Genomic DNA, 27,310 nt, shown 5'->3' on the forward strand with positions numbered 1-27,310 from the left:
AGAATTAATAAAGAGAGTTTGTTAGACTCAATATTATATTTAGACGGACTCGCTGATTTCCACTGGTCACGTTTTCGCCACTGCAGTGAGACAAAAAAAATATGGTCTAAAGAGGTTTGCAAAAAATAAAAAATAAGAGGTTTGCATAAAGTTGATTTATTTATTTAAAAGAATGGACTTTTTAGAGGATATGTTTGTTCTTTTTTTTTATTTTGGGGTCAAAATATAATCTAAAATTGAAGTGATGCAGATAATAAATGGCAGTTTTCTTTTTTATAGCTTGGCAACATTTAAAAATTGCAGTTCTATTGGTTCCAGAATTATTTTGAAAATCTGGATTGATCCACAAAGTCCAGAAGACTGGGAACACCATTGATGTCATCTACCTCTTATTTGTTTAACTAACAAATATTTTGAGAGCCTATGATGTGCTAAGAGAAGGGAGTACAAATAAGAAAATGACTGCACTGTCCTTTCTGCTCACCGTGAGAAAGGAACACATTTAATCCATAGTTACTAAGAAGTTAAGTAGTGCTCGGTCTTCCGGGAGCAGGTCTGAGGGAAAGCCTGTTTGTCTGGGGACTCAATCTCTTACTGAAAGAAGAAATGAGGCTGAAAAGTCTTGAAAATGCACAGGTTTTGCTTGCTGCTGAGAGAAAAGGAATGAAGGGAAGAGAAAACTGTTTAGGGTTGGGAATTTTATTTATTTTGAAGATTTTATTCGAGAGAGAAAGAAAGAGGGAGAGCTTGGGGGGGGGGGGGGTCAGAGAGAGAAGCCAACTCCTTGCTTGTTCAGCAGGAAGCCCCTATCCCAGACCCTGGGATCATGACCTCAGCCAAAGGCAGACCCTTAACCGACTGAGCCACCCAGGCGCCCCCAAGGTAGGGAATTTCATTTTATTATTGTTTTTAAAAGATTTTATTTATTTCTTTGAGAGAGAGAGAGAGAGCACAAGCAGGGGGGATGGCAGGCAGAGGGAGAGGGAGAAGCAGGCTCCCTGCTCTTTGGGGATGCAGGGCTCAATCCCAGGACCCTGGGACCATGACCCAAATTGAAGGCAGACTAGGGTAGGGGATTCCCCGGGATAGGGAATTTTCTATAGGAGTTGGGGGACCTGGTAAAGGCCAAGGCATGGTGATGATGAAAGGGGATGAGCAGGGACACATAAGAGTTTTTATTGGCTTGGCAATGGATTTTGATTTTGTTAAATTGTGGTGAAAAACAAACAAAAAACCAAAGCATGAGGATCTCCGGGTCTCGGGACTGAGCCCCTGTCCAGCTCCTTGCTCCGTGTGGAGTCTGCTTATCCTTCCCCCCACCCCCACCCATGCTCTTTCTCTCGAATAAATACAACTTTAAGAACCCCCCCAAAAAATCAAATCATAAAATTTATCTCTTTACCATTCTTAAGTGCACAATTCAGTAAAGTATATTCGTATTGTTTTAAAATAATGACTTTTGGGGTAGCCCTGGTGGCGCAGCAGCTTGGCGCCGCCTGTGGCCTGGGGTGTGATCCTGGAGACCCAAGATCGAGTCCCATATCGGGCTCCCTGCATGGAGCCTGCCTCTCTCCCTCATGTGTCTATGAATAAATAAATAAATAAATAAATAAATAAATAAATAAATAAATAATCTTAAAAAAAATAAAATAATGACTTTATGCTGCAGGCACCTTAGATTAAGATAACTGAAAGGTTTCAGAACAGGATTGGAGATTTAGGAAGAGTATTTGAGATGGTGGGAGAGTAGAGGGTAGGAGACCTCGCATCCCTTCGTCTCCTCGGGCTGGGTGGGACCCTTGGAGCGTGTAGGAGGACTGAAAGGGATCACAGGATTTAAAGGTCTGTGGGGCCTTGAGTGGGACCCGGTTTCTGGCTGGTGCGGGGCTCTCGCCAGGGGGGCAGTTTAGACCAGAACTCCAGGGCCGTGACTGGGTACCACGCGGGGATGGGCCAGGGTATGGCCCTTTCCAGGGGCTGCACCACTGGGCGTTTATGAGCCACATCTGATCAGGGTGTGTTCTGCTAAAGCCCTACAATCAAAAACCTTTTTTTTTTTTTTTTTTTTGCATCACCTGCAAAAAAATGAAAAATTTGGCGATTTCCAGCTTTTCTTGAAAAATTAAAATATCTGGGACAGTGGACTCCTAGTCCCTCGAGGAAACCATCACATTAACTTGCATCAACGTATAAGCGTCTGGAAAAGCGCGCGCGTGACCGGACGCTCACAAGGGCACGTTCCCCACCAGCCAGCGGTCCTGTCAACGTGCACACACTAGCATCTCTAAAGTCATACTTACTTGATCCTACTAGTCACCTGATGAGGCAGGTATAGATTATATTACAATCTCCTTTTTAAATACGAGGAAACTGAAGCACAGACAAGTCACGGGGCTAAATACTGGGGCTGGCATTTGAAACTGGACCTGCTGCCCGACTCCAAACCCCACACTCTCCACAAGAAACAGGTGAATCGCTAAGTTCGCTGCCCATAACGCGGAGGGGCGGCCGCCCGCCACGGAAACCTCCTTCCGGGCGTCAGAGCCGCGGAAACCAACGCACGCGGAGCCCGCGGCAGAGGCCGCGCAGCCCCGCCCCGCCAGGCCCCCGGACGGCCGTCCGCGCCGCGCGGTCTCCACACACGTGAGGGCGCTGTGGCAGCTACCGTCGCAGTTCCTGTTTCTGTTGTCGCGATATTCTTGACGCCGGAAAAACGCAAGATCGAAGGTCACGTAGATGGCACGCCTCTCCCAGGACGCCTAAGTTCTCGCGTGAGTTGCACTTCCGCCCTTTTGGCTCCCGCAGCAGCGCCATGGCGGTCGGCAAGAACAAGCGCCTTACGAAAGGCGGCAAAAAGGGAGCCAAGAAGAAAGTGTAAGTGGCTCCTCTCCTGGCGCCCAGCCTTCTGCGGCTACGCTGGGCTCGGGGGGCGGGTTCTAGACGGCAGCGGGGGCCGGATGGCGAGGATGCCCGATGGATTGTGAGGGCCGTGCAGGGTTGGCAAGCCCGGCACGGCGCCCTGACGGGACGGTGCTGCGCCGGCGCGGGCCGCCTTCTGGTCTTTGGCCCTCTGGGTCTTGTGCGCGTCTCTTCTGAGCTAAACTCGACGCTGCACGGGGACGGCGCGCTCCGTATTGTGGGCTCCCGGGCTTTGCAGACGTCACGAGCAACCGTGGTACTGCTCCCGAGGCTGGGGTTGAGGAGGTCCCTCTCGTCCACCCAGGACCTCGCACCCCGTCGTCTCCCTGGGCTGGGTGGGACCCTTGGAGATCCTAATGAGCTCGGGTGGGTCCCTGAAGAGCCTGGGTTACCAGTACGCGTTTGCTGCCCCAGTGAAGTTCAAGAGACGTGCGTGTTCTTCGGAGGCCGTGCTGCTTGTGTAGTCCCAGAGCCGACGCGGCGCGGAGTTGTGTGTGTTCGGAGCGTCCGGGTGGGACAGTGAAGCGGGCATCGTGGGCAAGAGCTGGGTTCGCTCACGCGTCCCTCACGTCACTGGGAGGAGCAGGTTCTTCCCAGGGTCCGGTTGCTAACGTGCCAGTTAGCTCTTCAAAATCATTAGAATGAGGAAAGTTTTACTTTGTTTTTTAATTTTTTTTTAGAATGAGGTAAGTTTTAAAAGTTCAGTAAGAATAACGTGATCTACGATAAAACTCACATAAGTGTTTTGTGAATACAGGGTTGATCCATTTTCTAAGAAAGATTGGTATGATGTGAAAGCGCCAGCTATGTTCAATATAAGAAATATTGGAAAAACACTAGTCACAAGAACTCAAGGAACCAGTGAGTATTTTATTCTTGTTTTGTATTTTTCATAAATCAAGGTCTACTGGTGGTTCTGTGGTGGAAGAATTAAGAAAATACCTCTTGGTTGCAGCTTTGGCTACTGTGATGCTTAATGTCTGGTAAAAACACTTGTAGAAAAAAGGTGGGGCCTTAGATGTACTAAGAAAATGTGCAAAGGCTCTTAGTTTCTAGTGAGCACTGTCCGTCAGTGTCCAGGTGGATTTGATTAACAAAAGTTAGGGTCTTGATAACTTACCATTAACTTTCTAAGTTCAACTTTAGCATAAATGTTCTTTGTTGGCTTGGCTTTGTGTGGTTCTTACTGTTAATAAGACAATTCTTGTTTTATAGAAATTGCGTCTGATGGTCTCAAGGGTCGGGTTTTTGAAGTTAGCCTTGCTGATCTGCAGAATGATGAAGTTGCATTTAGGAAATTCAAGCTAATCACTGAGGATGTGCAGGGCAAAAACTGCCTGACTAATTTTCATGGCATGGATCTTACCCGTGACAAAATGTGCTCCATGGTCAAAAAATGGCAGGTGAGAACAAAAGTTCCTTGGGATGGTGCTTTGGCGTGAGTGGCCAGGGATGGCCTGTTACGACAAGAAAGGAGCATGTGTGTTTGAAGCGCATTGCATTTTAAATCCTTGATGTTTGCTTTTACTGAGTGCTGACTCTGGGATTGGCACTCTTGAAATTGAGTAAAGGAGTAAGCAAGCCATGATCCTCCCATTTAAGTGGAGTTTAAGACTTGTTTATTTACTTGTCTATTTTCTTGTAAGTTTTAAAGTTGGGTTTTCAGAGTTAGAGTGGCAGAGCTCCTGGTGTGAGGTTGGAATCTTGGCTCCATTTCCCAGTTGTGTTCTCTTTGGCAAGTAACTTACAGCTTGCTAATAAGCCCCTTGATGCCTTTATCTAAAATGGTGGGTATCACCTCTTAGAGTTATGAAGATGAAATAAGAGCCAGGTAAACATGCTTAAGTAAAGCTTGACACAAAGCCTTTAGAAAGCATTGTCCTAGGAAATAATGACATTGGTTCAGATGTGTCTGGCTAAACCATTCGGTTTGGGGATGGGGATGTCATGTATATGGGAATGAGTGATGACAAAATGTTTGGGGCCCAAATGATACATATTGATTATACCGCTACATTTACTTCTGACATTCCCTAAGATTTTTATGGTTGAATTTCTGGAAATATTTTAAGGTCCTTTTGCTGTAAGCGTACTACTCATTTTTTAAACTGAAGTATACAATTTTCAAAATACAGAGGTATTTCAGTTTTTGTTGCTACCTAAGAGTAGTAATTTTTTGACTTTAGGCAATAATATAAGTAGTTGCGGATTTTTTATTACATTTTAGCTGTGAAAATGATTATTTACTCGTCATCAGGCTTTAGTTTGGAGCATGAAGGACATTTAAAAATAGTGCATTTAGTGTTAGAGCGATATTTCACCTATTCAGACATTTTTTAAAAAGGAGTAAGTGATGTAGAGTCTCTTAACCGTGTTTCTCACATAGAGTCATACAGTTGATGGGTGGGAAGGATAGGCTATTAAAGGCTGGCGTGTAAAATCTGGGGCTGGGTGCTGTTGAGATGGGGATAGAAGTGTTACCTAGAGAAGAGTTGAAGGGACTGTATTTGATTAGATATGAAAGATAGTAAGATTTGGAGTAATTGTTGCTAAGTTCACTTCAAGGAGGTGCTGTGAATTAGGCATGTAGTTTATATTATACTTTATATTGTATGATGAGTACTTTTTCTAGCTTTTTTTGTATTAGAATTCGAGGGCTATAAATTGATAACATTAAAACCTGGTATATCTGACAATATCTTTTTTTCCCACTAGACCATGATTGAAGCTCATGTTGATGTAAAGACTACCGATGGTTATTTGCTTCGTCTATTTTGTGTTGGTTTTACTAAAAAACGCAATAATCAGATTCGGAAGACCTCTTACGCTCAGCACCAACAGGTCCGCCAAATTCGGAAAAAGATGATGGAAATCATGACCCGAGAGGTGCAAACAAATGACTTGAAAGAAGTGGTCAATAAACTGTAAGTGTTTCTTTTCCTCCTACCACATAACTCTGAATCTCTGATTATCCCTGAGCTGAAGGAAAGCGTATGAAACAAGGTGGAAGTCCGACCTGTGTTTAAATCTTGTCTGTGAGACTGTTAGGTTTATCTCTTGAAATGAAAGCATGTTAAGTGCTCAGTAAATGGGATTTGGTTTCTTTATTTGATTGAAGCAGTCTGAAGGCAGACCGCTTGTGAGACTTGAAGCATAGGAAATGATTTTGTCTTAATTAGAAAATATACTGAATAGGCAAAACTTGCCACCATGAATAATGTATGGGAATAGATGATGACAAAATGTTTCGGTCCCAGATGACAACCACTGATAAAACTTAACATTTTTCTGATGTTCCCATGCAGTTGGCTAAGAGGGTGGAATAGAAAAGGCAGAAAGCTCAAATGCTTACTCTCCTACTAACTAGCTGTGTAATTCAGATCATTTAACCTCCAGCTGTAAAAGTGCAATAAAAGATTGTCTAATGTGAAGATTTGAGTGGATTAAATAAGGCAGGTATTGATATATTTGTAAGTTTATCCTTTTCTGTCATTACTGGTTTACAGGATTCCAGACAGCATCGGAAAAGATATAGAAAAAGCTTGTCAGTCTATTTATCCACTCCATGATGTTTTTGTTAGAAAAGTAAAAATGCTGAAGAAGCCCAAGTTTGAATGTAAGTGAAAAATCAAGGGCGGGGTGGGGGGGGGTGGGCAGAATGTGGCCAGATACATTTGAGGGTTTTTTTTTCTTTTTGGGGGGAGGGGGGCAGATGATGGCTTTTCTGTCACTTTATGGTATTGAAGGGCATTGTTTTAAGACAGCGGTGTGCTATAACTTTTTTTTTTTTTTCTTTTAGTGGGAAAACTCATGGAGCTTCATGGTGAAGGTAGTAGTTCTGGAAAAGCTACGGGGGATGAGACCGGTGCTAAAGTTGAACGAGCTGATGGATATGAACCACCAGTCCAAGAATCTGTTTAAAATTCAGACATTTAATGGTGACCAATAAAAACATATTTGTGATGTTTAATTTCTTATCATTCTTTTTAAATAATCAGGCTCGGTGAAGCAGATGTTTTGAACTGACCGTGTGAACTTTTCAGAACTATTGTATGGATCTTATCCATTGCTCTTGGCTACTAAATAGCTGCAAAAGGGTAGTGATCTATTTTAAGCTGTAGTGATCTGGATGGAAGTGTTCTAGATGGTTAATAAAAGGAAACTTTTTTAACGTGTATGTTTTCAGCTGGTTCTTAAACCATCTGGAAGGCTTGTTAAAATAGAACAAGTAGATCTATAACCCCCCCCCCCCTTTGGGCAATAAGCGGTGTTTTTTGTTTTGTTTTGTTTTTTTATAAGCGGTGTTTTTTAAAGATTTTATTTATTTATTCATGAAAGAGGCAGAGGGAGAAGCAGGTTCCCCACAGGGAGCCTGATGTGGGAGTCAATCCCCACGACCCGAGGATCACCACCTGAGCCAAAGGCAGACACAACCACTGAGGCACCCAGGCGTCCTCATTGAGATCACTTTGGAGCAAGCCGCTGTTATTACCACCTGGACTGTTAGCTGCCTACCTGGTTCCCTTAGGTACCACCTTAAGGTAATAAGAGGTCAGAAGCAAGATTACATGGGCCTTGACTGAGTGGCCCAGGTGATCTTGCCTCTGACCTATTACTGTACCCCTAATGTTTCTAGCCAGGTTGTCCTTACTATTCTGGGTGGGCTAGGTATGTTCTAAGGCTTGTTTTCTCTGCACATGGAATACTGTTCCCTTAAATGCCACTGTGCTTGTTCCTGTATCGAAGTCTCAGTAGATCCTAATGATGGGCTTGGCCTATTAAAAATTGTACCCTGTCCTCCAGCATTCCTAATTCCCATTATTTTTCTATAGTTTTCACTTGTATTTACTAGAATACTCCATGAAGTGTGGGGTACCTTCCACTCAGGTCATGATCCTGGAGTCCCCTGGCATTGGGCCCCCCTGCTCAGCAAGAAGTCTGCTTCTCCCTGTCTGCCCTTCACCTCAATCTGCTTTTTCAATAAAAAATTTTAAAAAGTATCCCTAGAATATTGTACGAGGATTGCTATATCTCCAGTGCCTAGAAGTTCAGTGTTTGTTGAATTAAAGGAATGAATAATATTCCCTACTAATAATATCCCATAGTGAAGCAAATGTTTTCAATAAAACAATTGTACATTTGGATCTCAAATGACAGGGATTTTCCAGGGTGGATGGAAGTTGGGTCTAAAGAGGCCTCATTGAGGGATAGGTGCCATGAATTGGGTTAAATGTTTCATCTTTGTGCTGGACATCAATCATTTAGATAAAATCAGTAGCCAAGCTCCAATCTGCTACATCTGCACAGGGCTTGGCACAGCTCTTTTATCTTTTTTTTTTTTTTTTTAAGATTTTATTTATTCGAGAGAGGCAGAGACCTAGGCAGAGGGAGAAGCAGGCTCCTCACAGGGATCCTGATGTGGGACCGGATTCCAGGACCAGGATTATGCCCTGAGCCGAAGGCAGACACTCAACTGCTGAGCCACCCAGGCAACCCAGCTCTTAACAAAGGTTCATTTGAAAATGGTTTGGCCTGTTTGATGGTGGGTTTACTCAAGTTCTCTTCTAAGCCAACTTGAAGGTGGGTAACATCCATCCAGTGGAAGCTACTGTAAAGGGTAATTGTTTCCTGTTTCCCGTATTAAGTATCTTACAAACTTAATACATAGAATACATGTGGCTTTTATCTATTAATTGGAACAGTTTTACTTTGGTCTTAGAAAACAACTGTTACCAGGGATCCAGGAATGTTCAAAAATTGGTTACTGGTCACCGAAGACCTTTGTGTTAGGGCATGATCGGATCGGGCAGCAAAACTAACACTTGATCTGAAAGCTGGCTTTTGCTTTTTGTTTTTTTAAATTGGCTTTTGCTTCTTGAATGTGTACATCTGAGTAGTACTACTCATTTGGAAGCGTGTACTAACGTGACAGACCACACTGGCCACTTCACAGGAAGATGCGGTACAGTGCAAACTGCAGTGACATAACGACTCCCTGTTTTGCATCACCCATCTGAAAAGACCCCTTCAAAGATGCGATACATAAAATCTCATTACAAATCAGCGCTAATAGGTGAACATTTGCAGTTGATGATGGGGACTGCTGACTTGAACACTAATTAAAGGAGATGTCATCCTCGACTCCAAAAGAAAGACGTATTATTAAAGAAAAATTGCTCAACTGTTACAGTTTCGACTTCGTTAATAAAAATTTTGTGGAGATATTGTTTCTGCTCCTCATGCCTACACAGTATCCTTAAATTTGCACATTGGCCCTTTACAGATAAAGCTTATTGACACCTGCTATAAATATGGAAACAGCATTCAAATTAACTGGTAGAGTTTGGGCAGAACTTGCAATGAAATTAAGTATTTTCTAAATAAATTGTGTGTGTGTGTGCGTGTGTGCCTGTGCCTCTGGGTCAGTCTAGTGTACTACTACATATCCCGCTGCTAAGCCTGAGATCTATCCCATTCAGAGCACTGCTACTTCTAGAAAAGTTAATAGGACAGGCTCCCCTGCCATTCCCTACCAGCAGGTGGGCCAGGATTATAACACAGGGGCCTCAACCCTTTGATGGCCAGTATTTTCACTATATAGATATCCCATTAGCTGGATAGTCCGAACCCTCAGTCTCATAGGCCTTGACTGGTTTTTATTACCCAATAGGGATGTTTCCCAACTCTTGGATGCTTTGGGTATTGGAGACAGCATAGGTCTCAGTAAATGGGCCTTCCTGGTCAAGTAAAAATCGCAGCAGCTTTACCATCTTCATTTTGCATGAAGCACTAATAGTTACTTGGGAAACCATGCCTCCCACCCCATGGCCTGAAGCACAGCTGCTGGCTCATCAGGGCTCTCACTTCATAGAGATCCCCTAAATACACCATCTCAATCACTGGTGGCTCAGCTAAGTTGAAAGCTGATGGTATTCTTTATGCTGTGCAGAACTGAAGTGAGTGTGGTCACTGCTCAGTGGGCTGAACTCCAGGCGGTTCTCAGATCTGCCAATTCCTCCCTTGATAAACAGTCCCCTTTGCTGACTTTGCCCGTGGCCCAGCCATCTGGTTTGCCACTTGAAAGACTTGTTCAGGCAGATAAAAAATAAATGCATGTAAATAAATGCATTTAAAGTCCAGCTCTGACATGAGCTGGTAGAATCAAACTACTGATCAAGCCTGCACCACCCAGACTGCCCCCCTCCACCTGGCCACACGTTCACTGTTGGGGCTGTGCACACAGTAAATAAACTCTTTCTTGGTGTATGCCAGACTTGTGCCTCCTGCCAAAAGTTGGCTCATTTGTTTCGAGGTAAATGAAGGCACAGACTGATAGACTGCCTACATTACCACTGCTCAGAGCGACTGATGGTGTCTCAGCACTGTTGACACATTTTTAGGTTATGATGTTGCTGGTCCAATCTGATCAACTGACCAAACAACTGTAGCCCTTGAATCTAATATCATATGTGCCATGTTCTTGGTCTGGAAAACCAAGAGTAGCAAAGAGTATCTGATGGATATTTCATGGCTTTCTACTACCCACAAATATCTAGCACTGTTGAGAATTGAGAACAGGTTTCTGATTCCACCACCCTCACCTTTACCTGTCCTACATACCTGAGTAAGGTAGTTGGGGTTACAGAATATGGCAATCCTGAGGAAAGCATCGTCTCCTCTGTGCTGCCTCCTGGGTGATAATCAGGACAAAAGGTCTGCGTGAGAGTGGGGATGACTGGAGAAAAGATGGAATTATAAGTATCTTTCCCCAGCACCGAAGGAGAAAACAGGCCCTAGGAGGGAGGGAGGGGCAGCGATTAAGGTACTCTTTGTTACCTAGGTCATTCTGTCGTGGCACTATTAGTATTTTAGGCCGGATAACTCAATGTTGCAAGGGGCTGTTCTGTGCATTGTGGGGTGTTTAGCAGTACCACTGACCTCTACCCACTAGCTGCCAGTAGCACCTTTTCCCTAGCTGTGACAAAAGGGTCTTTGGGGGTTGCCAAATGTCCCCTGGGAGAACTTGCTCCCAGATGAGAATGGCTAACCTTAATCCAAAACTGTTACTTAGGGACGCCTGGGTGGCTCAGCGGTTGAGCGTCGGCCTTCAGCTCAGGGTGTGACCCTGGGGTCCCAGGACTGAGTCCCACATCAGGCTCCCTGCAGGGAGCCTCTCTCTCTGTCTCTCTGTGTCCCTCATGAATAAATAAATACTTAAAAAAAAACAAAAACAAAACCCAAAACTGTTACCTAAATCATGTGGCAGTTGCAGCGAACAGTCTGACCTGCTGCTGGGTTTGTCATGTGTCCATGTGCTATGAAAACAAGAAACCTCATCTAGACATAGTTGGTTCTGAACTATTCTGCTACACCTGATGCCATCAACGGTAGCTCCCAGATGCAAACGTGCACAAACTCAAAGATTAACACAACCTTCATTCAGTCTGATCACATGGCAAAAATGGCAAGTGGAGCTGCAACTATTTGGTGACACTGTCCATGTGACTTAAACCAATGTGATGATGATTCGAATCAGGTTTAACAAATTCTGAAGTGAAGGGACTTCTGTCCTTTTGGTCATATTTTTGGATGGGAAAAAAATGAGTCATGAGATGACTCCCCACCAGGGGCAAGGGTTGCTTTTTCGCCCATCTACTGCCCCTCTAATTATTGCCAATGACACCAAAGATCAGCGGGTCAGCTGAAGCTCACTTGCACGGTTCATAATGAATAATGGCCTGGCCTTGGACCGCATCGTGGCTGCCTCAAAGAAGAGCTACTGCTACCCTCTAGGGCTTCCTACACAGCTGGCTAAGTGTGGAATCCTGGAGAGAATGAGGTCAGTACCACACGCTGGCTTCGTCTGTTCCTTCAAGTCTTACGGATAATAGTCGTAGTTACACATGCTGTGCGATTCTAAGCTCTTAATTAATCAGAGTGGTTAGTGGAACACATTCGTGTAAAAAGTCCAATCTGGCCAAGGACGCGTGTCGCACTGAGCAGTGATTTGGGAGGCACCTGCCACAGAGCCCGCGTGTCCCTGCGTGCCCTCGGGGAGTACGCTAAGAATACAGTTCTCTGTCTGCTCTTTACGGGGCCGTTTCTCAGGTTTGGTTTGCATCCCTGTGAGCAATCTTGAGGGGTGATGTGATGTCTCCCCCTGGACAAGGAGCAGGCTTGTTTCCGCTTAGTACACAAGAGCTAAGCTTCAGTGCTCCTCTTCTGTAACCCAGCCCCCTGGATCATGGGCCCTTTGCGTTACGTCTGTGGGATCTGAGGAGCCCGGGAACTGGAACAAATGAACATGAGGCTTCGGCTGTTGGTTTGCTGTGAGTAACAGTCCTTTAATTTCTGACCCAGGAGTCTCATGTCTTTTGCCAGCATCCCTGAGACTGTGACAGGCCAACTTTTCAGCTTGTAAGTTGGGTAAAACGTCAAAACACCGCACAGCTCTGGACACGTTCTCCTCAATTATTCTGAAGCAAATTTTAGATATTAAATGTAAATGATTCCTTAAAAAGAAAACATAACCACAATCCTATTAATATACTTCTAAATTTCAATAATAATTTAATAGTATTAAATATCTAGTCACGCCAATTTAATTGATTAATCCTCTATTGGATATAACACTGATAGGCAATGCAAGTGTGAAAGCAAGTGTAGTGAGCTTCCACTTGCTAAGACCACTCATGAAGTCAAGGTTAAGAAATTATTGCAGGGGACGCCTGGGTGGCTCAGCAGTTCAGTTAGTTAAACATCTGCCTTTTGGCTCAGTCATGATGTCAGGGTCCTGGGTTTGAGCCCCATGTCTGGCTCTCTGCTCATCAGGAAGTCTGCTTCTCCCTCTCCCTCTGCTCTTTCCCCCTGCTTGCATGCTCTCTTTCTTGCTCTTTCACTCTCTCAAAATAAATAAAAAAATCTTCAACAACAACAAAAAAAGGACAAACCAAATGCTGGTTAAGGAGTGCAGTAACTAGAACTCTTAAATATCATTAATGGACTGTAAAATAGTACACTTTGGAAAACAAGCAGTTTCTTAATTTTAAGATTTATTTTAGCGAGCGAGTGAGTGAGCATGAGTGGAGGGAGGGGCAGGGGAGAGAGAATCTCAAACAGACTCCCTGCTGAGCAGGGCTCAATCCCAGACCCTGAGATCATGACCTGAGTTGAAATCAAGAGTTGGCCACTTAACCAACGACCCAGGTGCCCCAAACAGGCAGCTTTTTAAGAAAATTAAATGTGTCTATTTCACTCCATAACAATTTAACTATGTTATTTCATTTTTATGATAATCTAGAGCAGGCAAAATGAATCTTTGGTGATGGAAATCAGAACAGTGATTGTCTGCTGGGGGAAGGAGGTGGAGGAGGAGGGTGGGATGTGATGACTGACTGGAAAGAGGCATGAGAAAATTTCGATGGTGATGGAAATGTTCTATGTATTTATTGATACTTATGAGTATACAGAATTGTCAAAACTCACAGAATTATATACTTAATATCTATACATTTTATGCAAATTATGCTCTAATTTTTTTAAAAAATGGATCTAACCAACTAGGTCATGGACATGTGGCATTTTAGTGTCTGTCCCATTCTGGGATATGCCTCCCACACTATGAACTTACTCCTTCCTACCTACTTAGGTCTGGAACCAAATCTAAACATACCTCTCTGTCGTGGGCTTCTTGGCTGCCATGGTATTCAGGACTTTGGCTCCATGTATGGCTCTGCATGGTGGCTTGGGCACCACCCCCAGGAAATCACATGGCTAGATCTGATTGTACTGTCCAACATTCCAGTGGTTATGGTTATTATTGCCATCTATGGTCTGATGCCAGTGGTCCTTATTACCAAATCCTAAAGAAGAAAACCTTACTTTCTGCAGTTGGGCACCAGCTTGAGTGACTTGGCTGCTGGCTTGTAGGGATCATCAGTATTGAGGTCTGCCGGGCAGCCCTATTTGTGAGAGTAATTCTGAGTTTCATCTTTCCAGGGGTACTCAGTTTCTTTGACCTTATCATTTGCCCTTCTTCTCTTTATCAAGTAGTCCCTCCTTATGTCCATCAAATACAATGTGCTTTAGCAGCCATCCATCTCTATCTAGTGGGAACGGCCCTGACACACTTGCATAGGGGCAATCCTCCCACTGAGTAGTTAGCCTTCTAGAGGCATGGTGCTTTAGTGCTCTATAATCTGTTGCTCTTGCACCTTGCCCCAAACTCTCTCATGGTAATGGACAACGAGCCTTCTCATAGTCCAGCCAAACCCCTCTGACCACCAGCAATGATGCAGGCCTCTGCTCACTAACATTTATTTTCCCCTAGAGTGCTCTGTATATATAAACAGATTGGATAATTTTTTCATCACTGTGTATTTATTTAATAGCTTTGACATTTCATATGTCTAAAGAGAAGACACCACAGTCTCCTCGGTACAGGCATAACTCATATTATTGCATTCCATTGCACTATGCAGAAACTCTTTTTGGTTTTTTTTGTTGTTTTTACAAATTGAAGGTCTGTGGCAACCCTGCATCAAGTAAGCCTATCAGTGCCATTTTTCCAATAGTATTTGCTCAGTGTGTGTCTCTGTGCCACATTTTGGTAATTCTTGCAATATTTCAAACTTTTTCATTATTATGTTTATAATGCTATCTGTGATCAGCGATCTTTGATATTATTATCATTGTTTCCCCGAGACCAATAATGTTGAAATTAGGCCAATTAATAATCCTACAATGGCCTCTAAGTGCTCAAGTGAAAGGAAGAGTTGCATCTCTCTCACTTTAATCCAAAAGCTAGAAATGATTATGTTTAGTGAAGGAGGCATGTAGAAAGCTGAGATGGGCCAAAAGCTAAGCCTCTTGCATGAAAGTTAGCCAAATTGTGAATTCAAAGGTAAGTTCTTGAAGAAAAGGGAAGGTGCTACTCCAGTAAACACATGAATGGTAAGAAAGTGAAACAGCCTTACTGGTGACACAGAGAAGTTTGAGTGTCTGGATAGAAGCTCAAACCATCTGCAATATTCCCTTATGCCAAAGCCTAATCCAGAGAAGGCCTGAACTTCTTCAATTCTATGATGGCTGAGAGAGGCGAGGGAGCTTCAGAAGACAAGTCTGGAGCTAGCAGAAGCTAGTTCATGAGGGTTAAGGTAAAAAGCCATCTTTATAACATCAAAGCGCAAGGTGAAACACCAAGTGCCGATGGAGAAGTTGCAGCAAGTTATCCGGAAGATCCAGCTAAGATAATTCATTAAAGTAGCTACACTTTACTGAACAAAAGATTTTCAATGTAGATGAAAAAAAGTGTATGTTGGAAGAAGACACCAACCACCTAGGACTTTCATAGCTAGAGAGAAGTCAATGTCTGGCTTCAGAACTTAAAAGGACAGGCTGACTCTTGTTGGGAGCTAATGCAGCAGGTGACTTTAAATTGAAGCCAGTGTTCATTTATCATTCCTCAAATCCTAGGCCCTTACAAGTTCTGGTAAATCTACTCTGGTTGTGCTCTATTAGTGGGACAATGAAGCCTGGAAGACAACTCATCTGTTTACAACATGGTTTATTGAACATTTTAAGCTCACTGTTGAGCCCTACTGCTCAGAGAAGAAGATTCCTTTTGAAATATGACTGCTCACTGACAATGCATCTGGTCACCCAAAAACTCTGATGGAGGTGGACGTCAACGTTTTTCATGCCTGCTATCACAATGTCCATTCTGTGGCCCATGGATCAAGGAATAATTTCAACTTTTGAGTGTTTTTATTTAAGAAATATATTTCATAAGGCTACAACTGCCATAGATAGCTTATTCCTCTATTGGATCTGGTCAAAGTAAATTGAAAATCTTCTGAAAGGATCCACCATTCTAGATGCCATTAAGAACAGTTATGATTCATGAGAAGATGTCAGAATATCAACATGAACAGGAGTTTGGAAGAAGTTGATTCCAATCTTGAAGGATGACTTTGAGGAGTTCAAGACTTCAGTGGAGGAAGTCACCGCAGATGTGGTGGGAAAAGCAAGAGAATGAATTGCTGTGATCTCATGGTAAAACTTAGAGGGATGAGAAGTTGCTTCTCATGAGCAAAGAAAGTGATTTCTAGAGATGAAATCCACCCCTGATGAGGATATTGTGAAGACTGTTGAAATGACAACAAAGAATTTACAATATTCTGTAAATTTAGTTGATAAAGCAGCAGCAGGGTTTGAGGACTGGCTCCAATTTTGAAAGAAGTTCTACTGTGGATAAAATGCTATTAATTGGCATCACATTACAGAGAAATTGTTCATGAAAGGAAGAGTCAATTAGTGTGGCACACTTCACTGTTGTCCTATTTTAAGAAACTGCCACAGCCACCCCAGCCCTTAGCATCACCTTCCTGGTCAGTCAACAGCCATCAACATCGAGGCCACACCCTCTGTCAGCAAAAAGATTACAACTTGCCGAAAGCTCAGATATGGTTAGCATTTTTTGGCAATAAAGTATTTTAAAGTTAAGGTATGTAAATTTTTTTTTCCTAGACATGATGCTACTGCACACTTGATAGCCTACGGTATAGTGTACACAGAACTTCTATTTGTACTGGGAAACCAAAATATTCATCTGACTTGCTTTATTGTGATATTCATTTTATTGCAGTGGTCTAGAACTGAATCTGTACAAAGCAATCCTAGAGTACTGCATTGAACGCTTAGTTACATGCTCTGATGCTGTTTGGAATTAACAACTCTGCTCTTCAGTCATAGGCTACCTGGGATTGGGAAACAATGTGGTGGGCCTCCGTGGTCCTCTGAGTCAGTGCTCTATTGAATAAAAAAACTTAGATATGATTGAAGAAATAAATGTCGCTGTCCTTTTAATTTTAATTGTAAAGAAGAACTAAATATGGGTATTTTGGTATTAAGAGTCTCAGTTGATTTCTGTTAAAAGAGGACAGATAATTAATAGATGATTTTCCTTTCTAAATTATGAATTTGAATCGATACTTCTCCTGAAAAATACTTCATTGAGTTATTGCCCAATTTACAGTATTTGAAGAAAAATAAATAACCCAGGGCTTACATATAGTTTCTTTTTAAAAAAAAGTTCGGGATATATCCCAGACTCTGCAATATAAATTTATTACCTTAACATTGCCTGAGTTAATCTATTAGACTCCAAAATACTAAAAAACAAAACAAAACAAAACAAAAACCCAGTGTTTTGCACTATATGTGTATGAAAACCTAGAGTTAGGAATTTTTTGCTCCAACCAAGAACACAGCCCTACAGACATACTTTTTCATGACCTAATGTTTCAAGCATTCATAAATTCCCTATTAAGCAAAAAGGAATCCCCATCAATAGATCAGTTCATGTTTGAGTTTCTAGGTAATCAATCAATATACAAATTGCCTACACAAAACTGAGAAACTAAGCAGGAATTTTTTTCTTGAAGAGAGAGAAATTTAAGACTTTAATTCTCTGCAATTCATTCTAACCACAAGTATTATACCTGAGAAGTTATGTTTACAGAACAATAAATCAGATCAAATCTACTTGTTTAATTGCTGAACAGAAATGTTTCACTTTAGCATCACAAATGGAAAAAGATACTCAATTGGGAATCAGTAGAGCCAGCTATGTTTTGCTCCGCCGTCCCTGTATGACCTTAGGCAAATAAATCATTTAACCTGTGCAGGTTGAGTTCTGGTCTGCAGACCCTTCCGTCATTTAACAGGATGAGCTTGCAATTAGGAGAGAGGCCCGTAGATGGTGCTGTTGTTCTGACTTAGGCTTTGTATTTTTTCCTCCACTATAATTACAGTGAAGTAAAAAGGCATAGGTTAGAAATGATTTCCTATTAGTTTGAAAAAATTCACTATTAAGTGTTCAAAATGGCATTGAATTATGAATCATATGGGCCACATGCATCTGGCACTAATTAAAAGGGATAAACCACTAATGACTATAACAATGACTTACTCAGTTAAGAAACTGAATAAATAAAAAAATTATTAAGAGTACTGATGTGTAACAGATACCATAGGAAAATATTTTGTTTTTTTTCAAATGTTAGTTCTAACAATAAATCTTGATAAATACACTGATTGTTTTTCACTATGAATGTTTCAGGCTATATGTAAAACCTATGATTTCCAGGAGCACAATGACAGATACATTACATTACCTGTCCCTCACATAAACAAGGACATCTTTTAAAAATCTACTTTAAGTTTTTCAAAAGGATGAGAATGATGTATTAAATGACTTCCCTTGTTTCAACCTACTAAAGAAAAAGGATCCCAAGATTCTAGTTTGAGAAAGCTTGGACGCACAATATCAAGTTTCACCTAAAATTATGGAAAGGAAAAAGAATACATTCCTATTTCTCCCCTATGAAATTCACTGAGTATAAAAATTACATTCAATCAATACAGAGAACAAGGAGGTACCTATGAAAACCCATACTGAGCAACATCGTGGCCTTTTATCAGTTGAGTGGGTAATAAGTGGCAAGCAAAAAATATAGTCATGAAGGAATGAAATGATACAAAACTGTGAATTTTGTCTCAATAAAGATTTTCGTCAACAAGTTAAAGAGGGGGAATCCCTGGGTGACTCAGCATTTAGCGCCTGCCTTCGGCCCAGGGCATGATCCTGGAGTCCCAGGATTGATTGAGTCCTGCATCGGGCTTCCTGCATGGAGCATGCTTCTCACTCTGCCTGTGTCTCTGCCTTTGTCTCTCACTCTGTGTCTCTCATGAATAAATAAATAAAATCTTAAAAAAAAAAAGTTAAAGAGCAAAGATATTGGATCTTTGGGGATTCAAGACAGTATTGCTACGTGTGAAAGCTTTCCATCCAACCAATCATCCAATCCCCACCAACCAACAAACCAACCTTTATTGAGCTTATATGGTGCAAAGGGCTGGAGATACAAAGGTACCATCTCCATTCTCAAAAAACTCAGTGTAGTATGAGAAAAGGACTTTGAAAAGTTCAGTTCAGTTTATTATAGTGTCAAGTAGATTTACAACTATTGCACTTATCATTCTGCTAACACAAGGCCAAAATTTTAAGAGGGATTTTTTTCTCCAATAAAGCTAGGCTTTCACGATCTTTGATAAATGATGTCAAAATTACAGGCAAAATAATATACCTCATGTCCTATTCCACACACATCCTCCACTTCTTGCCGTTGTGCACCCCGCTGCAAATAAGGATGTAGCTGAGATAATGCTCTAAGTCATTAATTCCTCATGAAATTACTCTTAAGTGAGATTTGACAAGAGTTTTCTTTATACTGTCCTCTTTAGCCAAAATGTAAAACAAAACAAGCCCAGCTCCCATACTCCAAAATCAATTAACCATATAACTGGAAGATGAACTTCCCTTAAAGACAAAGGGAACATCTCCTCCTTTACAGAACCCCACATGGCATTCACATAATGACAACTGGTGCCTAACTTTCTGGACAGTGGCAAACAATATGACAAAAGATAAAAAGTGGCCAAGCATACAAAACTCTTCTCAAAAACAGAAGAAAATTGTGAAGGTTGTTGGGGAAGTGTTTTACATTTCCAATGAAATGCTATTCCATTGATCTGCTTGGAAGATTGTCTTCGACCTATTTGGGTTAAGCCCATAAACTGTAATTGATTCAGTCACATGAAGAACCACTTTCATCTTAAGTCTGGAATGTATAACAAATGGATAGGAGGAAAGTGGTTTTTTATTTACCCTAGTAATTTCTGCAGGAATGAGGTGGAGAAAAAAACCCAAAGAAGTATCAGCCTTCGGTCTTCTTAAATTATTTTTCATTCTGATTACAGTGGGAAGAAATGAGCTGTGGGGGTTTGGTGTTTTCTGTTTTAACAGTTGCTTTGTATTCGGAGATATATGTGATTCATAATGTACCACTCTAACAAGATACAGTTTTTATATATTACTGGGGTAACACAAAGAAAATGAATGTTTCTTTGGGCACCAGTAATTGTCAAAAGAATGATTGCAGATTCAGGAGATGTGCTTTATAATAACCCCGTTAACATAAAGTATACATGGAAGAAAGAAGGTATGGCAGGTATGTGGAAGGGTTAGTTGTATTAGCATGGCATTTCAGGATGGTTTTGGCTCTTTTGACTAAGATACATCAAATTTTAACCCCCTTTAAAGTCCTTGGACAAAGGGAAAATACTTTTAACACAAGGAGCATTTGATGAGCACAAGCAGATTCACCAAGTGCTTATAAAGGCTCCCACTATTTAATAAAGTGCCCCCACCTGAAGCAAAGATTTGCCCTGGTAATAATGATAATGAGCTTAAATGGTTAGAATTCATTTGAATGTCAAAAATGAAATTTAGATGACCAAACATATCCTGATAGTTACAGCATGGAGAATATTAAATGTCCTCTTTTTAAACTACAGTAAAAAATGAAGAAGCATGGTTAATTTCCTTATGCTGATGCAAAGATGTCCAAGTGCAACTTCTGCCTGTAAGCCTCCCCATGCTCCCATGTCGCCTGACACTTTCCCTGCGGGAAGTGGGTATCTGCCCTGCTAATGCTGCCTGATGTTCTCCTAGGGAGGATACCGAGGGTTGCTCATGGGTTTCCATGTGTATGTTTCTACTGTGAATGAAAGCTGACTACAAAATCTAGACGTATTCTGCTTTCAGAAAATTCTAGTGTACCATGGACAGCATAGATATTTCTTTCAGTTTAAAAAAATAGTGCAAAAACATATCTGATAGTCAAAGTGATATTCAAGTGAGTTCTTGTGCCAAAGAACACCGTCAAGCTTCACCTTTAGCTGACTTGTAAAAACTGAACATAGTTTTTGGGAAATATTCCAGATTTTCCCATTAGTTCTCCACTCATCCAGTCATCATCTACAGATTCCAGCTCTGTTATGATGTCTCCAGCCTGTCCGAAGACAAAAATTGGAAATAATCATTATTTTTCTGTTGAGAATAAGCATGGTAAGCAGCCTACCCGGACAGGCATGGTTTATCTTTCTTGATGTAACTCTCTGATCTTGATTTGCCCAGGGGATTAAATGACATGCCACACATATGATCTATGATTTATGACACCATTTGCTTGGATGCCTTTTCTCCTCTGAGCCCATTCCTTGGCACCCTCACAGCACTTTTATTTTCCTGCTCGTATTTTGTGCCCCCCAAATTCACTACTCCTAATTAAAATTCTTTAGTAACAGTACTAGATATATGTTATATATGTATTTTTTCACATAACAATTATTTAGAGCACCCAATATGTGTCAGACACTGTTGAGTATTACGGATACAGCAAGGAATAAAGACCTCATCTTAGAGTAGGGAGGCAAATAATCAAGCTAGTCCAGGAAGACAGAAAGTGTGGGGTAGCATCTCATTAGTTCTAGGCAGGCAGCGCCCCACTGAAGGGGACACATAAGCAAACCCTTGAAGGTAAGAGAGTCCATGTGCTTACTACATACAGGTAGTCCTGCTTTATGCACTTTATAGGAATTAACTTACTTGAACAGCACTGTAGTCTTAGAGGTGGGTACTCTTATTTTGCCATTTTAGAGAGAGATTTTTATAGACTTCTTTATTTTAAAAAGAAGGAACCTGAAGCTCGGAAGAGATTAAATAGCTTCCTCAGGGCTGTGTGTCTAGTTAGTGGTAGGGACAGGATCCCAATCTAGTTCGATTTCGCTGGTTTTGCTAACCATTGGGAACATGGCTACTATGTTTTATAGTGGACTTTTTACTTAGAGAGGCTTTTACTGTAATTGCCTTTTTCCCAACATCCTGAGCATTTTGTACTCTACATTTATTCTTCCACATAATGGTATCCTCCTCCTACCATTTGGTTTATTCCATGCTTCTATGGCTTCACAGTCAAATTTACTTTCATTCCGGTCTTAAAAGAGCTTCTCTCTGACTCAGAACATCTGATTTACCCTCATCAGGTTAGTCAAAGGGACTGTGTGTCTTATTCATGTGTGAATTATAATTCCTCAACAGACGAAGACATAATTTTTTAAATTATCTCCTGAAACTATTTTGTTCTTTATGGATTCTAACCATTTCTTAGAATCTGGGTTTAAGATTCTATAATGGTTCAGGATGACCCTGACTACTTTTAAGAATATCAGGCTAAATGGATTTTATTTATAGCACTAGTACATTGCCCTCTGGAAAAATGGTTTGATTTAAGGCCTTTCTTTATGGAAAATGGAAAGGAAAAATGCTGACTATCAAATGTCATTAATTTACTTTACTCTGCCAAAATCTGTAAAAACTCTGGCTGTTCAAAGTTTCTATTATAAATAAGTTCCTTCTGGTTCCTAAATTATAACATAATAGTCGAATGAAACTTTGTTTTTTTGGCTCTGGTCCATATGTACATACTATGTCAGTTTTCTGATGGCTAGGACAATTAAAAAAAAAAAGTCCTACTAATATTCTGTGAACATTTAGTAAAATATTAATGATTAACAATACTGACAGCAGTGCAGAATCCTCTAACTAAAAAACTCTAGACCTATCTTGTCTATAGTCATTTATAAAACAAAGACAACCTATTTTCTGGAGAATATGAGTATGATTTTGTTATTTACACCAACATAACTTAAACGAAAGCCAAAATAACATCCAAAAAGTTTGAATCCAGATTGTTCACTTGCAGTCACATTTTATGTAAAGATAAAAAGGAATGAATTTTGAGTCACTGATTTCCATGATGAGAAGGACTAGAGCAACCGTTTCTAAGCATTTGGATTTTGAGAACCAAGAAATTAAGAGGAAAAAAAAGAAACTGATACAGGATTAGAAATTATAATTCTGCTTAAGAAATATCGTTTACTAATAGCATTTTATAAAAGAAATGACATTTTAATATGAAAAGGAAGAAATTCTTAGAAAAATGTAAAACTCCACAACAAAATAGGAAAGTCAGCAACTTTATATTGCTTTACTCTGCATGCCCCTTACTCTGTGACTTCTTAATATCACCTTCATTTCCCTCATTTTGTTTCAGACAGGTGCTGGGGCACCCACTGTTTTAAGTCTCATCTTCTCAAGTCACTCCCTGATGCTTTAATTCTTTCTATGGCATCCCTGCCTCTGCCTGAGTTTCTGATGATGGGGAATTTTCCAGTGTCTGGCGCAGGCTGTTCTGATGGCAACTGCTACTAAACCCACCCTCCTTCTTCTTGGAACAGTCCCAAAGTATTGTCGTGAGTGCCTTCCTCTGACCATGGTCCAACTGCAGGCTGGAGAGACAGGATCATGCAAATATTCTATTTTTACTCAAAAAACAACCAAAAAAGAAGATGGACTTCTTCGGTAAAGATTAAATTTTAGGCTTCTAAAAAGAAAAAAAAAAGCCTTTGCAGGGGTGCCTTGCTGGCTCAGTCAGGGGAGCATGCAACTCTTAATCTCTGGATCGTGAGTTCAAGCTCCATGTTGGGCGTATAGATGACTTAAATAAATAAATCAATCTTTGCATAGGAGTTTAACCTTTTGGGATCATTTCCCCAAATTCTAGTCAGTATCTTTGTGGACAAGACTCCAGTGCTTTATGAACACTGCTGCAGTGGCCAATTGTAGTAGGTACCATTTGATTTCTCCATTGGTTTCAAAGACATGACAGTAGCAGTTTGCAAAGTCCACATAGAGAATTACCCTTTACTAGGTTTACCAACAGAAATTCCAATATTGTTGAGATTGGATGTTACAAGGCCTAGGATAAGGAATTTGTTTGATGATTGTGTGGCTATCAAGCCAGTAAAGTTTTAAGTACTTAAATGCCTTGCTGATCATTTAATTGTGCCCTATTCAGCTTCTCTAATCTCATCCATTAGAATTAGGGTCTGAGATCTGTTCATTCTTGGCTAATGATCAATATTCCACCCAAATATTCTATTCTTCAGTGGAAGACCCTTCACAATTTATAGTTGTTTAATGCAGTTACAAAAAGATACACATTCTGACCTTGAAGGAAAGCTCATCTTCATTCTCTCCGTGGAAATCATATAAAGCTTTGGCCTTCTTCCCCTTCATTGCTAAAGCAGACGTACTTTTTGCCTCAGCTGTGAAGACACCAAAAATTCAAATATATATAGAAAGGCAATGGACTAAAACACATACATTTTAAGAACCATGCCTCCCCACATGCCCCTTTCCATTCCCAGGACAAAATAATTTCAATTAATTTTGAAATTTTTTAACCCGCAAAAAGATGGTATTTTCTTAGCAGGACAAAAAAAAACCATACAGAATACATTTAGTAGACAAAATTAGCCATTATTAAGTGAAGGCGTTTTTGTCTTTATTTTCCCCCATACAGCCAACAAAGCATATGAGGAGACTTTGCACAAACTTATGAATCAACTCTTTCAAATGAAGGCAAACAAATTTGAGCATGACCAGAGAGAAAAGGAATATATATCATTTCAAAGGTCTTGGGCTCCACTTCAAGAGTAACAGTCATGGGATGCTTGGGTGGCTCAGTGGTTTGGCACCGGCCTTCAGCCCAGGGCGTGATTCTGGAGTCCCAGGATGGAGTCCTGCTCCCTGCATGGAGCTTGTATGGAGCCTGCTTCCTCCCTCTGCCCGTGTCTCTGCCTCTCTCTCTCTCTCTGTGTCTCTCATGAATAAATAAATAAATATTTTTTAAAAAGTAACAGTCATTTTTGTAGTTGCCATACCTGGGCAGGGCCGCACGAAGACTGCTGGGAAGATCCCCTCCCTGTCCCCCAGTCTGCCCTTGTACCAGTCGGAGTCCACGTGCTCAAGGATCAGGATCCGATCTCCCCTCTTGAAGGATAAGTCATCATTGGTCTCTGCTGTGAAACTGTGAAGAGCTTCACACCATTCTCCAGAAAGACTACTATCCTGTTACAAATCAGAAGTTTGGTAAGAAATGTGGAATTTTTACCTGACATTGATTTATACGAAGCTTAAAAAGTAGAGGGAAAAAAAGCAAAGGGGTCAAAGATTTCAAAGCCTGAAGCCTTCTTTAAATCACCCAATACTTTATGTTGCTACCAACTTTCAGAAAGAAAAGTTTCCAATAACCTTTTTCTTAAAATATTATTCTAAATGGCAGATATTATGAGATTTGTAGCTTTTCTGCTTTTAAGGTATATACAATACTTAAGCAAAAATTTTTTTCTAATTGTGATCTTAACATCTGTAACATTAGTTACATTAAAAACATTATTAGGTAAAAGCACATGGTATTTATGACACTATGAAAAAAATTCTGGTGAAGCACATAATTTTCAGTGAAGCTCTTCTTTACCTAGAATAGGATAGATCAGAATGGGCAGTCTGTTCATTCCAGGTCTTTTTTTTTTTATTTTTTAAAGATTTTATTTATTTATTCATGGGAGACAGAGAGAAAGAGAGGCAGAGACACAGGCAGAGGGAGAAGCAGGCTCCATGCAGGGAGCTGGACGTGGGACTCGATCCCAGGTCTCCAGGATCAGGTCCTGGCCTGAAGGTGGTGCTAAACCGCTGAGTCACCTGGGGTTCCTGTTCATTCCAGGTCTTTGCCTGATTCAGAGACTACCAGATTCCATAGCATGAGACTTCAAGACTACATTAACTCACACTTTTAATTTCATGAGGCATGGTTAGCTCTAAGGCTGGTAGGGTAATGACCCAAACATGATAGGCTTGTATTATAGAATGCTCCAATAAGAATGCTTTTTACCCCACACACATCAGAGGAAGGTTTTGATCTGCAAGAAGGTGTCTCTGCCAGGTCAGGATGGGAACCCCACGTTTGAGGAGCTCAAGTAGGGAGGACAGGAAAATGTGAAGGCAAAGCCTTGGAGACAGACAGGCCTGGGTTCTAGACTTAGCTTCAGATTCATGTTAGTGTTGCTAAGTGTGGTTGTGAGGACTAAATGGGATAATGCATGTAGCACAGCTGGCACAGTGCCTAGCATATCTTAAGTTCACAACAACGGATGGCTTATAATACAAAAACAAAAAAATAAGCAAAGAAGAAGAAAAAGGGGGGAAAAACCCAGCCCACTATAATCCAAATGTTATTTCAAACATTTGCTCCATGAATCGAAAAATGGTTTATAATATTTTCTCGTGGTAATTAGGATTTTACTATTCCTCCCAGAGTTGAAACCTGGTTTTTTACTACAGTTGCCCATTCAAGCAGCCTACCTGAGAATTTGCACCAGAATATTCTTTTTTGGTCTTGGGTGGTACCTTTGTGCCTACATTAAAGGAAAAAAAAAGTTAAAACTCTAGGTGTAAAGGCCCATGTATTAGTATTGGAGAAAAACTGCAGAGAGGGAATAAAAAGTCTGGGACTCTAGACCAGTTTCTTCACTGTAAAGTGCAGGAAGATACAAATAAGTTATACTAGATAGTCCATTTCTGTTTAAAAGTCTATGATTTCTTGCCATTTCCGATATGAAGCTATTGCTAATTACCTAAAACACCAAAACCAGACGTTTGAGAGATTACCACCACAATAATGGCTATCCTAATAGGGACTATTATCATTTAAAAATATTTTTTCTTTCTACTTTAAAAAATATGAATTATTTAAGGAGCTTAAGAATTATCCTAAAATTTGGCTTAGTTGAATTAGGATAGGATATAATAAGAAACATATTCTCTATACTCACTTAAAATACTTGCACCAGAGGTGGGATGATCCTCCACAAGTTCCACAAAGTTAAGGGGGAAAATCCCAGTTTTGTCTCGAAGTTCTCCTCTGGCCCATTCTTCATTCACATACTCCTTGAGAATAATAATTTCTCCCTCCGAGAAACTTAACTCATCCTTCTGGTCTCCAATATATTCAAACCGAGTGATACATCTTGGGCCTCTGAACAAAGAAGATCATGTTTGTGAGTCAAACTATAGAGTACTAACAAAAAATGCTTTCAAACCTTCATTCAGTCTTTCAATAAATATTTATTCTGTGTTTACTATGGAACAAGATACAATAGGCATAATTTAAAATTTTCCATGAAAAGGAATGCCTGTGGCTCAGCGGTTGAGTGCCTGCCTTCAGCTCTGGGCGTGATCCTGGGGACCTGGGATCGAGTCCCACATCGGGCTCCCTGCATGGAACCTGCTTCTCCCCTCTGCCTGTGTCTCTGCTTCTCTCTGTGTCTCTCATGAATAAATAAATAAAATCTTTAATAAAATTTTAAAAGTTTAAAAAATAAAATTTTCCATGAAAAGAAAAAGCTACATTTCTAAAGGATAGCTCTTACTTTTTAGATATGAACCTATTCACTCAAAACAGGCTAAAGAAAAGAAAAAGGCTAAAGTCAAGGTAGCAGAGTACATGCAGAATTCCAAATGAGCACCTGGGTGGCTACTCTACATTAGTACTTCTTTTGATCACCTTTACTTCATTACATGTCT

At 40.8% G+C, this 27,310-nt stretch overlaps 2 protein-coding genes, 1 long non-coding RNA gene and 2 other non-coding genes across 17 annotated transcripts in view; 3 read left to right on the forward strand and 2 right to left on the reverse strand.

The window, feature by feature from the left end:
* LOC140603079 (uncharacterized) overlaps positions 1-3,410 on the reverse strand; it is a 55,656-nt gene extending 52,246 nt beyond the window's left edge. Inside the window, exon 1 of the long non-coding RNA XR_012006124.1 lies at positions 2,301-3,410. This is a non-coding gene — a long non-coding RNA (uncharacterized lncRNA). The remainder of the gene's footprint in view (positions 1-2,300) is intronic.
* RPS3A (ribosomal protein S3A) lies at positions 2,685-6,889 on the forward strand. The gene is made up of 6 exons (XM_072773618.1): positions 2,685-2,874; positions 3,677-3,780; positions 4,135-4,322; positions 5,635-5,843; positions 6,426-6,535; positions 6,719-6,889. The coding sequence occupies exons 1-6, from the start codon at positions 2,813-2,815 to the stop codon at positions 6,838-6,840; spliced, it is 795 nt and encodes a 264-aa protein (XP_072629719.1). The 5' UTR covers positions 2,685-2,812; the 3' UTR covers positions 6,841-6,889.
* On the forward strand, positions 4,878-4,950 carry LOC140603253 (small nucleolar RNA SNORD73). Its single transcript, XR_012006268.1, has one exon. It is a non-coding gene; the product is annotated as a small nucleolar RNA SNORD73 (small nucleolar RNA).
* Positions 6,146-6,215, forward strand: LOC140603254 (small nucleolar RNA SNORD73). The gene has a single exon (XR_012006269.1). It is a non-coding gene; the product is annotated as a small nucleolar RNA SNORD73 (small nucleolar RNA).
* A 5,392-nt stretch (positions 6,890-12,281) lies between the features above and the next one.
* SH3D19 (SH3 domain containing 19) overlaps positions 12,282-27,310 on the reverse strand; it is a 178,531-nt gene continuing 163,502 nt past the window's right edge. For 11 of the 13 annotated variants that reach the window (XM_072773613.1, XM_072773617.1, XM_072773607.1 and 8 more), the window contains 5 exons: positions 26,560-26,762; positions 26,090-26,142; positions 24,610-24,796; positions 23,894-23,991; positions 18,898-20,834 (listed from right to left, as the gene is read on the reverse strand). In XM_072773613.1, the coding sequence (XP_072629714.1) occupies positions 20,718-20,834; positions 23,894-23,991; positions 24,610-24,796; positions 26,090-26,142; positions 26,560-26,762 (658 nt within the window). In that variant the 3' untranslated portion in view covers positions 18,898-20,717. Of the gene's footprint in view, positions 12,432-13,346; positions 17,721-18,897; positions 20,835-23,893; positions 23,992-24,609; positions 24,797-26,089; positions 26,143-26,559; positions 26,763-27,310 lie in introns of those variants that run through there. The other 2 variants (XR_012006123.1, XM_072773606.1) reach the window with 2 other exon arrangements.

Source organism: Canis lupus, chromosome 13, assembly GCF_048164855.1.
Source record: "Canis lupus baileyi chromosome 13, mCanLup2.hap1, whole genome shotgun sequence".
In the NCBI taxonomy this organism is placed as follows: domain Eukaryota; kingdom Metazoa; phylum Chordata; class Mammalia; order Carnivora; family Canidae; genus Canis; species Canis lupus.

What these genes read in the sequence shown, in the direction of transcription:
- RPS3A (XM_072773618.1), top strand. Translation starts at nt 2,813, where the DNA reads ATGGCGGTCGGCAAGAACAAGCGCCTTACGAAAGGCGGCAAAAAGGGA. An exon ending in CACAAGAACTCAAGGAACCA is followed by an intron (nt 3,781 to 4,134) that starts GTGAGTATTTTA and finishes CTTGTTTTATAG; the next exon opens with AAATTGCGTCTGATGGTCTC. An exon ending in GAAGAAGCCCAAGTTTGAAT is followed by an intron (nt 6,536 to 6,718) that starts GTAAGTGAAAAA and finishes TTTTTCTTTTAG; the next exon opens with TGGGAAAACTCATGGAGCTT.